This window comes from Henckelia pumila, chromosome 4 (genome assembly GCF_033568475.1).
Source record: "Henckelia pumila isolate YLH828 chromosome 4, ASM3356847v2, whole genome shotgun sequence".
Taxonomy (NCBI): domain Eukaryota; kingdom Viridiplantae; phylum Streptophyta; class Magnoliopsida; order Lamiales; family Gesneriaceae; genus Henckelia; species Henckelia pumila.
Window position 1 is genome coordinate 148,881,918 of NC_133123.1, and position 11,746 is coordinate 148,893,663.

General features: G+C 34.9%; 2 protein-coding genes across 2 annotated transcripts; one reads left to right on the forward strand and one right to left on the reverse strand.

Moving 5' to 3' along the window:
• The first annotated feature begins 2,591 nt into the window (after positions 1-2,591).
• On the forward strand, positions 2,592-4,702 carry LOC140860263 (probable WRKY transcription factor 40). The gene is made up of 5 exons (XM_073263199.1): positions 2,592-2,787; positions 2,870-2,929; positions 3,230-3,607; positions 3,722-3,838; positions 4,023-4,702. The coding sequence occupies exons 1-5, from the start codon at positions 2,704-2,706 to the stop codon at positions 4,368-4,370; spliced, it is 987 nt and encodes a 328-aa protein (XP_073119300.1). The 5' UTR covers positions 2,592-2,703; the 3' UTR covers positions 4,371-4,702.
• A 132-nt stretch (positions 4,703-4,834) lies between these two features.
• LOC140860262 (uncharacterized) lies at positions 4,835-9,024 on the reverse strand. The gene is made up of 5 exons (XM_073263198.1): positions 8,175-9,024; positions 6,419-6,476; positions 6,229-6,312; positions 5,983-6,124; positions 4,835-5,336 (listed from the first exon to the last, which is right to left on the reverse strand). The coding sequence occupies exons 1-5, from the start codon at positions 8,713-8,715 to the stop codon at positions 4,968-4,970; spliced, it is 1,194 nt and encodes a 397-aa protein (XP_073119299.1). The 5' UTR covers positions 8,716-9,024; the 3' UTR covers positions 4,835-4,967.
• Positions 9,025-11,746: the final 2,722 nt, after the last annotated feature.

An 11,746-nucleotide genomic window follows, 5' to 3' on the forward strand; every position in this document is an offset into this window, starting at 1 on the left:
TATAATAAATATTTCTACTATGCTTGATTTGTCTTTTTGATGGTGCCATTTTGAAAAAAATATTTAATGTTCTAGACGCAGAGGAGAAAATTTTCAAAATTAATTTTGAATAAAAATGTTATTTAAATGGGTCGTTATCATATTATTAATATTATAATATTAGTTATTATTATTATTATACTTGTGTCTTAAAAAATAAATAGCGACCAGATTAACTTAAAAGCAACTTATATCGATTGGACAAAAATTGAAGGGTTGATGATTCGTGTGAAATACGTAGACAAGACGAGTTGTATCTTACGTAGTGTGACTAAGAAAACTTCTTTAACCTCTTGGTGTTGGTCATGTCCTAAAACAACGTGTGAGGAAGCTGTCTAAATTATTTGAACTTAAAATTCTTTAATCTCGACAGACGACAATTATTTATAATTCATATGATATAGATGTCTTAAAGTTTAGATGAGATCTCGAATTCATGATCCTGTTATTAAAATTCTTTAATCTCGACAATTATTTATAATTCATGATCCAATTATTTATCGTGTATATATTTTGATCAATAGTCATGGTTTTTACGTTCAGAAATTATTAAGAACGATAAATTAATACATTTTAATTTGATATAAAACCATAGAAATATATTTTAGTTCCTTTTTAAATTGTAATTCTCCTAAACTTTTGAATTTTTAAATTAAATGGTCATAGCACTGCACTGCTACATGAAAAAGAAATTATCCAAAAAAAAATCTTATATTTGCATATGCATACACGATGAAGGAATATTATAGATTAATTAACAACATGAAAAAGAAATAAAAAAAAGTAAAAAAAATAATTTATATAAATCTTATATCTAGCTCATATATACATTTCCTAATTTTTAATAATCAAAGAAATTATTTTTAAAATTTGGAAAGTATGTATTTTTAAAAAGAAAAATGATTTGAAATCAAATTCATTGTATTTTAATAAATGGTAATTAAGGAAATAATTGGAAACATACGCGTGAATAAATTATTTTACGCGTTGGGTTCCCAATTATTTTCTCAATTTATCAGCCAAAACGAGGAAAATGCGCGTAAATTGGCAGTTGAAACAATATTTATTTTAATTAATAAAAATAATAGCAATACATAATAAAGATGTAGATTGGTCAAACTGCCAGGTGAGAGGACGTACGTTCTCTTCTTCTTCCTATGGTGGGCTTGACTTTCTATTGCTAAAAGAAGAGCATTATGCATGTTTGGAATCTTCCCAAATCATTTTTATTTTTTTTAGAATTTTAGAGATAGTTGTTGGGAACCAACAATTGTTTTGTTAAAAATGATTAGAATGTAGTGTTTTGAGTTATTAAATCGGCATCGTCATGTTAGCTTTAACGTGCATGTTATTATTTTTGACAAACACTCGATCTTGTACATAGTTGGTAGCAAAGTATGTTTGATTCTCATGACTTTTCCGCTTAATTATTGAGAGAACGGTTATCGTTAGAAGAATAATTGAAAGTTTGAGCTAGCTGTTACACGGATTTATAAAAAATTTAATTAGTGTTTGTACAACGAGTTAAAAATTATAACTTTTGAATTACTCGCTTGTATAATCATCATCATCAATATATAAAAGGATAGGTGTTCATTCAACGTAAAATCCATTAACTTTTTTCAATGGATAAAATTTAAGTGAATCTTAAATCAGCTCTTATAAATTTTCATCCAAATGCATTGTAACATTATATTATTATATAATATAATAAGCAAGCCATGATAAAGTGTCATAAGAGAGAGTTTCATCTTTATCTATTAAGAATAAAAAAATATTTAATTGTGCTTAAAAGATATCATTCTTTGCATATATGTTCATAGAGGTATGATTATACAAATATACAATGGACTTATATAACAATCATTCGATATTAATCAACTGTCATCATTTTATAAATAGTACTATATCATATTGCTATAGGAATCAATTGTACTTATTTATTAACTAATTCAAAATACGATTTGTAATAGGAAGGATATTGAAACAGATATTATGACATCCAATATACAATAAGAAAATTTTAATTTTCAAATGATGTGGTCGTCCACTATAGTAGCAGACAAGCTTCACGCCTTCACGCCTCCACCAACAATAGGTGGACATAGGAATATCGTAGAGATTTGATAAAAGATCTAACATAATTTTTTATATATATCAAAATTGTGAAAACAAATTTTTTATTGGAACAAATGGCGCTCCATATATCTTGCTCCCTTCGTCTCATAGATTAAGAATATTAAAAAAAAAACAAATTGAATACTGAAATGAGGATGTATTAGAAAAGAGTTTATTAGACTCGACCGTATATTTGAGACATATGAAAAATAAATTATAAAGTTTTATTTCCATATAAACCAACAAAATTTGAAAATGGTCAAATGTATTGATTCTAGTAAGGGTATGGGGGTTTTGACTTCTTCATGCCAACACGGATGAGATTTTCAAAGAGCCATTTCCATCTTCCTCCCCAACTTCCCACAAGAAGTGACCCAAATTTTATTTATTTATTTATTTATTGATTGATTATCTATAAAAGCCTCTCATTTCCTCATGCCCATTGAGTACTGATGCCATTGAAACACATAAAGAGAAATCCAGGGATCATTTGAGCAATCAACTTTGCATACACGACTAGTTCAGAAATTTAGAGATTGTTATATTATGGAGTTCACTAGTCTGTTGAATACTTCATTGGATCTTAATGCCAAACCACTGCGAATTCTCGACGACCGCCCGATGATTCCGGTACGTGTGTGTTTTCTCGACTTTGCGATATTGTCCTAGTAGGTGGCTGTCATGTGAAATGGCTCTGTTTGGTTTTGCGCAGAAACAAGAGGTGGGAAGCAATTTGTTCGAGTTGAGAAGAGACATGACAGTGAAAGAAGAGGTGAGTAAACTACTTGATACACATATGTTTTTAGTATTTTTCTCACAATTCAAGAACAATTTCGATAAGGGGTTGCGAATGTTGGAGTCTGCAACTTGATGGGCTTGTCTTGAAAACTATTTGGTTCTGTGAAAAGGGTCAAGAATTTGATGAGGAATGATTATGGTCACAATGCTTGTGTGTCACATATGATTATTGAAAACGTTGTGTTTTTTAAAAACTCGAACTCTGTTTCGGAGGTCGCTTCAGTTGAATCAATGGCTCTGGTGTGACGATCGATTTCGTGTTTCCACATTTCAGAGAGATGCTTTGATAGAGGAACTGAACAGAGTGACTGCAGAAAACAAGAGGCTCACAGAATTATTGACAGTAATGTGTGAGAATTGCACTGAACTAAGGAACCAATTGCTGGAATACACGACGAAGAATTCTGGGGGGGATAACAACAACAACAACAACAACAATAACATTAACAATACAGCAGCTTCGAAGAAGAGGAAAGCTGAAAGCAGCATCAACAATGGTGGGAACAACAATATCGACGAAAAGAATAACAATACTGGCGCTTCTGAGAGTAGCTCTAGTGACGAGGATTCGTCCAAGAAGCGCAGGGAAGAGAACATCAAACCGAAGATTTCGCGTACTTGTGTTAGGACAGAAGTATCTGATACAAGCCTTGTAAGTTCCATCTTCTTGTCGACTGTGATCGTATGACTTTTTATGATGTACCGGGCGGTTTTGTTTTCGGTTGAATTCTTGGTGCTGAAAGATGATATTGTCTGGTGATTATAGATAGTGAAGGATGGGTATCAATGGAGGAAATATGGACAGAAGGTGACCAGGGATAACCCTTCTCCAAGAGCTTACTTCAAGTGTTCTTTTGCTCCTACATGCCCTGTCAAAAAGAAGGTAATTTTGAGCACTTGAATTGAACATTTGTCGCATATTACATCTGCAAACATCGAGTAAACTGATGATATAGGCGACAAAGATTCAAATAGTGTAGCAGAGGATCATGAAACACTAAATAGTAAATATAATAGAAGATTTGAATCGGAGAAAGAGTTTTATGCGTCGAGTTCTTCTTTTTCAGGTTCAAAGGAGCATAGAAGATCAATCAATAGTAGTAGCAACTTATGAAGGAGAGCACAATCATCCTCAACCTTCAAAAGTCGAGGCGAACGCTGGGTCCAATAAGGCCATGACGCTTGGCACGGCGCCTAGCTCGAGTTCATCTGGTCCGACAATCACTCTTGATCTGACAAAATCGAAACCGAGCCATGAAGAAACAAGAAACATAAGAGGCAAGCTTGATGCACCAGAACTCCCACACTATTTCGTGGAACAGATGGCTTCAACTTTGACGAAGGACCCTAATTTCAAAGCAGCCTTGGCAGCTGCCATCACAGGAAAGTTTCTACGACAAAATGGGAAGATGTGAACTGGAAAAAAGAAAGGGTCTAAAGAGGATGCAGTTGTGTGATTCGTATCTGTATGTATCCAATTTGAAGAGTTCTTCACTTGGCCTAATACACAAATATTCAAAACGAGTCGGATAGCGTAACTCGGTTGAATTCAGTTTAGCATAGAATTGGTTGTTTGCCTGGAAACGGGTCATTCTAATACACAAATATTCAAAACGAGACGCATAGCGTAACTCGGTTGAACTCAGTCTAGCATAGAATTGGTTGTATGCCTGGAAACGGGTCATTCTTGTTGAGTGCTGCGACCGTAAGTGTAGGAATGAACATTTCAAAGTAGAATTCGTGAAAATTAGATTATTGCTTGACTGAAACATATGTAGCAAATGAGCATATTCTTGAAGGAAATTTGGAACTAATTTAATATCCAAAACATTCTTTGAAACACATTGATATACTTGATTAAGCAAGAATAGTAGGTAAATGAAAGAACGAACATTTTATAACGATTTGTACACAAGACATTGTCCAACATCAAGTCAATCAGAAGTGTGGGAAACTACGATCTTCACATAATAAATTACATTGCAGAAGAGTTAAAACCAACAAGAACATTCCTACATGGACAAGCCCAAATCATCAATATCTTTAGCTAATTTAAGTTCCGAGATTTCATCAGGTCGATTATCTTCGTTTACAGACGTGGTTCCCTCATTCTTATCCTTTGAATCACACGAATCGATACACTCTTGATGTCTGAAACAACTGATGAGATGGTCATTTGTAATTCCGGCCACTTGCATGAACGAGTAGACGACTGTAGGACCAACTCCTCGAAATCCTCTTCTAACTAGGTCTTTGCTTATGGTATCTGCCTTTGATGTCTTAATTGGAACTTGTCGAGGATAGCGGAAATTGCCAACAGTGGGCTTGTAGTTTACAAAACCCCAAATGTATCTGTCAAAAGATCCAAGCTCATCTACAATCTGCATAATCAGTACACATACATGAACATTAGACAAACCATTAGTTATTTAATTATTTTAAAGTGGAGAATACAAAATTGGGAAATCTTATCATAGCACAAACAAGTTTCTCCCTAGGAAAGAATGGTATCACGTTGGGAACAGAGACTAAAGATGATTTGGAGAAAGCAGCTTCATTTGCTAGCTTATATACGATTAGGTTTCGCCTCCTAGTGATTCTACATCTGTACAGAATTTTTGCTTCAACATTTGTTAAGACAGTTCGAACTCAAATGGTTTGCGTTTCTGTTAACTTTACAATGAAATACCTTATTGCAAAGTCTTCAAAGTTATCAATTCTGTAAGCTAAAGAAATTTTAAGTTTTCTAAAGAAACCACTGGCAACAGTTCAGTAAGTTTTCAAAGCAATCAGACTCAGTAAAATTGCTTATACACAGTGACTGGTATTGTATTGCGACCAGACGATTAACCTAGTGCTTGAGTGAATAAATTTTTCCCTACACAGATTTTGGATATGGATCACCCTGATCATTTCCACTCTAATTGATATTGGTCCAATACGCAAAACAAGAAAGGAGGTATTTCAGGAAAAATATAAATTCAAGTAAACTTTATATTCAATTTAAAATAAGAAATCAGTGCATACCTTGCAAATTTGGCGTGCATTTTCAATAATTCCTCGCAGCTTTACTTCAGACAAAAGAGAACTTCCAGGACTTCCAGGAGTTGCTATTTTCTTCTCATTTAATTTTGACACAGCAACTGGATCAAAGTTCAGAAATACTTCTCTGAATACCAATAAATAAACAATGAATCAGGATCCTGAAACCAGAATAAGACAGAACTGTAAATTTCCTTTTTATGTCTATTATCAGACTAACTGCTAAGATACCTGAATAAATGTCTTTTGCCGAGAATGACAGGCCAAGTTAATTCAGCCAATGCAGTGGAAAAGCTTAACAATTCAAAAAGTTTACTGCAAATTGTCAAAAGCAGATGAATGAGTATTGGACAAGCAATAAACGTAATGCCATCTATATTGAGCAACAAATAGAATAAAACTAGTTGCAGAAAATACATACTTGTCATTATGAACAGGAAGTCCCCATTCTTCGTCATGGAGAGCAGCATATGATGGATCTTTTATGAAAAGCAAAGCAATCAGCACAAGGAAATTCAAATACAGCTAAATAAGCGTTCAGAGACATCGTATAATGAAAGGGGCGCTAGTCACCAAAATATACAGAGGGACAACAGCAGAACACAGCATGTTGACAATAAAACTTTTTTTTCATTCAAGGTAATCTAGACCACGTCACATGACTGGGCAGCATCAGACAGATCAACAACTATCGGTTGAGTTAAAGGAGATCAGAGATGGGCTTCAAAGGCATTTGTTGCCTCCGGCGCAACAACTATACATAAACACTCATTGACCATGGGAGACATAACTTTACTTCCTCGTCAGCTCATGAAAAACAATCATTTAAAAGTGAAATAAACCTATATGTGTGTGTGTGTGTATCTTTTAACCAGACTTTTATCCATAACTAAAAATTCTAACATCAGTTAATTTGGCACACGGCTCTCCAGTTAAGGAAGAATCTCACTCGAACTTCACCACAGAGAAATCAACAAATTAGGTGGGAGAGAGAATATCTGAAGCTATGGAAATATTTCCTGAACAGAAAAAACTACAGACAGCAAAAGCCAATGGAGCCTGTAATTGCAAACTAATTTACATCAGATCACCTTGTCCTTCTAAACAGATTTTTAGAAAAAAGATGCATGAGATTTTGATTCACTCTTGAGAAGCCTACAGGCTCAAATTTCTTTCGATGTGAAAATGACAGACTCTTGAGAAGCCTACAGGCTCAAATTTCTTTCGATGTGAAAATGACAGATTCTGAGAGCTCTTATTCTCATCAAATTACAAGGATAAGACGATGTCGCCGATGGATAGTTGTTATTTTTTTCTTTCTTTTATCACACTTTTGGTGGTGGAGGAACACAGAAGAAAAATATTCAGCTATCTTATCTATAACATAAATGCTTACACAACAGAAAATTGACAAATTTAGAAATGAAGGAGAGCAAAAATTGTAAGATAAGGTTAAATTTTCCATAAAACATATTTTAATGGCTAATACATCAAGATATACCGGAATCAGAACAACAATACAGAAAAAAAATCGTCATCCACTCACTGATATAAGATACTCCACGCAGCCACGCTCATGAGACTGTATTTCAAAGCGTGGCATCCCAAAACATTATGATGTGTGACTGAATGCTAATAAAGCCAAAGAGACACTAAGAATTTCCGAGAAGACGAGATTGTAAGAAAGTTCCAAGGGGTTGTAAGTTGTAACACATATCTTTCCAGTTCCCCTTTTCTCTCAGTAATCACTAATGAATTCTCCGAAGATTAGTAGGCAACAAAGATGTTGGAGGTCCTATTCGCGACATTTAAGTGTAGCTACTTGTTTCTATGAAATGTGCAGTCTGCTTATCTCCATGCCATTACAGATGACTATCCATTATAAATGAACAGATTTTCAAATTGTGGATAATAAATAGACTGTCAAACCAAAACATACACGACAAAGATTATGCTGAACAAAAATGGTTTCACGGGAAACAAATGAAGAATGTAAATCCACAAGATTATGTAGAAGGGATTAACGCACTCGTTATTACCCTTAAAATAGCCAACAAGAATCATAACTAAATAATGTTGGATCTCAAGAAAATAAATGACGAAAATGCAAAAGCAATCAGGACACCAAACACGATATACTTAACTCTATCAATTCAATAACCATGCAAAGCACATACCAGTATTAGAAGTCACCCAAGCACACCTTTTCTGGACGCCAACCCCGGTCACCTCACCCTCATACTCACCCCTTACTTCTTTCCCATTTCTGTCAACTCTTTCAAATTTGTCCACTTTCGAGCTAAATATCAGCTTCCCTCGCGTAGGAGGGGTCTTCGGAGTAGCACTTCGTCGGCTAATTCTCCCAGTTGACGCCCTGCTTTGAGAAGATTCGGACGAGGCGTCTGAAGAACATGAAACATTAAGAGACAAATTCGGCTGCCTCTGCCTCAGAATCGACACGGTACTACCTGCATTCTTCCCCAAACCCACCGGTGAGGAAATTTTCTCGGTCCTCGTCTCGATATTCGGCAATGTCGCCGGAGATTTCTTCCCCTTGACCTCATCCATGGCCGAAGGTTTTTCTACCTTTCCACTTTTCAGCTTCAGTGTCGGCTTCCGTAATTCCACAGATCTGGCTTTGTTTCCAGCTGGTCCAAGCACCGGTCGAGCTTCCAGTTCTTCAGCATTCATCGATTTAACCCTCGGCGCCACAGACATTGTCAATTTACTCGCGTAAATACGGGTTTTTGAAGTTTCGCAAACAAGTGAGAAGTCAAGATCATAGCTTGAGGTAAATTAGGGCTTTTCGAGTGAGATTTTGAAAATGCATTTGGTGAGGGAGATGCGAGCACGAGATCGGGACACTAGACGGATGCTAAAAAGGGCATTTCAATTTCAAACAACTACATAATCACGTAGGAGGAGGAGCGACGGAAATTGACCCTCGGCGGCGGAGACTTCCGGCGGCAGTTAATCGACGGCGGCTAATCGTGGATGTTTCTAGAGAGAGAGAAGTGAGTGAGTGGATTTTTAAATACGGACGGGATTGAAGGTTCGAACCATTTAATGCTTGCCACTTCACATTGGGCAACATGTTGGACTTATTCACTTTTTTTCTTTATTTCAAAAATATAATAAAAAAATATTTGTGTACATATACATACTTTAGATACATATAATTTAGTATTATAGAAATTCACTCTAAATAATATGATGTCATCAACAAGCCAAGAAAGTTATCATGTAAGATGATCTTCAAATTTTTGGACTATTGGATGTTTTGTTTGAATAGGTGAGTCGAACCAAACATGATTTTTGTAGAAAAAAATTTAAATGAAGATATCATAAAGATTGGATGGACAAGTGCGAACTATATCTTACTACTCAAAAATAAACCTCCACGATTTTTTAATTTTGAAATCCCATTCGAAGGAGACGACACTCAAGTAATGTGTCTTGCTAGTAGTACAACAATATATGGATAATCATATTTTCGAAACAAATATAATTTTCACATATCAAAGTATCAAATCACTTGCTCGTTTTATACTGTAGATATTTGTGGGGACCTCGGGTTGCTAATCTCATCTTAGGACAATTAATGATTAATAACATAATTAATTGAGTATTAAAATAAATACTCAAACCAAATAAAAAAAAATTTCTTTTTAAAACTTGCACCTCGCTCGATCGGTTAAATCCTACCGATCGAGCGAGAAGAAAATCTCTCTTCTCGGGTCTGAGCATATTTTGGTCTCGCTCGATCGGTCAAATCCTGCCGATCGAGCGAGCAAGAAAACTCAAGTTTCTGTTTAAGAAAAACAGGTCTCGCTCGATCGGTCAAATTTTGCCGATCGAGCGGCCTCTCTGCCCAGAAAATCTGCATGACTGTTTTGCTATCAAAGCTGAATTCTAATCCCATAATTCATGCAAGATCAACTCAAAACATGATTTATTAGTTCCAAATCAAACACATAAACATAAACAACCTCTCAAGCATTTATACATGCATTTGTTACATCAAACAAATCACTAAATAACGGTAAACGACATAAACTATCTCAAGTTTCATACATGCATTCCAAAACCAACAAGTTCTAAGGTTTGATGCTTCTAGATCTCAAGACTTCATCTACAACCCGAGTCCTCACTTGCTAGAATCTCTCTCCCAGCTGTCAATGACGTCGATGACTAGCTTCTACCCCATCTGTTGTCATGCACACATACAAAACAAGACAACAGCCGAATAAACTCCGATGAGAAATCATTCTCAGTATAATCGACATATATATAAAGCGTTAACAAAATCATATCAACTCTATTGATATTCGACTTAATCAATAGAGTAAATAACGCATATATCGATTAAGAATTGATTCATAAAACATCATTGCCATCAAGATTCGTAACCGATCTTGACATGGATATCCATCTATCGTAGCCATTCCGGCTAAAAAATAAGGTTAACCGCAACCTTGGCATAGAATCAATTCAATATACTATCATATCGACTCAAACTCAAAGATCCACTACCTGAGATGGATCGAAAACATCAAACATAAATCAAAACATATCAAGTATGTGGTTTTTGCGGGCCAACTCAAGAATAGTCGTTCTTGAGTTTCAAAGTCCCTAACTCGCGATATCGTCATTATACCTTCGAATATCTCGGTTTTGAATTCTTCAATCTGAAATATAACAATCAAAATACTCATATAAAACTTCATTCAAGCTTATTATATCAGAAACGAATCAAAACCATCAATATATCCTCAATCAATCTCATTTCAAACCTCAACTTCTTCTTATTCGATTCAACTCGGCGTCTTGTATCGTTAGCCTTCAAACTCAACAGAAACTGAAGAATAAAAATACTATAGCATTCATAACATCTAGATAAAGACTTCAGCTCAAACATAGGCTATCAAAACAGCTTCAAAACACGATTCGACGGCGTAGAGATTGAAAATCGGTAACCGACAAAATATCGAAATCAATTCTATCTTCAAAACCATTCATACGTGCATCTAACTCAATAAATCATCATCCAAATCATCCTAACATCAGCTATAAACTTCGAATCATAACTGAATTCAAGATTAAGAACAAATAGGATAAACTATTCGATCCGGAGAATTGCCTATACATCGATAAACATGATCAAGAACTCAGAATCTGATATCTATCAACTACTGATTTCGAAATCCATATAAAACAACACAAAACTTACACGAGATCGAAGCCCTCGTCGTAAGGATTCCAGAACAATTTACGGAATCAAAATCGGATAACCGGAGCAAAAGTTACAAGGATTTGAAGATCACAATTTCAAAGGAAAATGAAAATTCCCTCGGCTCTGTTCATGCTATTCTGAATTATTAAGGCATGAACACGTATCAATCCAACTAAAAATAATAAAAATCGGATATGTTATAGAATAATTGCAATTTAGTCCCTCGTGCTTCAGAAATTGCAATTCAGTCCTCAACCCTCTTTTTAATTCAATTTCAATCTTAAATAATTTAAGAATATTAGAATTTAAATCAAAACTCTAAATATTTCCAAATTAAATATACTCGGATTAAAATTGAATAAATTCGGATTAATAGTAATTAATCCCGGACCTTACATTTCTCCCCCACTAAGACATGAGTTCGTCCTCGAATTCATAAGCAGTATAGATATGCAGTCTGTATACTCATAAGAATAAAGAATAACTGAAAACTGAATAAGAACTCACATCAGTGGA

Excerpts from the sequence above, each read along its gene's own strand:
- LOC140860263 (XM_073263199.1), top strand. The coding sequence starts at position 2,704 with ATGGAGTTCACTAGTCTGTTGAATACTTCATTGGATCTTAATGCCAAA. Across the intron at positions 3,608-3,721 it reads AAGTATCTGATACAAGCCTT|ATAGTGAAGGATGGGTATCA; the intron begins GTAAGTTCCATC and ends TGGTGATTATAG. Across the intron at positions 3,839-4,022 it reads CATGCCCTGTCAAAAAGAAG|GTTCAAAGGAGCATAGAAGA; the intron begins GTAATTTTGAGC and ends CTTCTTTTTCAG.
- LOC140860262 (XM_073263198.1), bottom strand. The coding sequence starts at position 8,715 with ATGTCTGTGGCGCCGAGGGTTAAATCGATGAATGCTGAAGAACTGGAA. Across the intron at positions 6,477-8,174 it reads TTGGGTGACTTCTAATACTG|ATCCATCATATGCTGCTCTC; the intron begins GTATGTGCTTTG and ends TTTTCATAAAAG. Across the intron at positions 6,313-6,418 it reads CTTCCTGTTCATAATGACAA|TAAACTTTTTGAATTGTTAA; the intron begins GTATGTATTTTC and ends GACAATTTGCAG.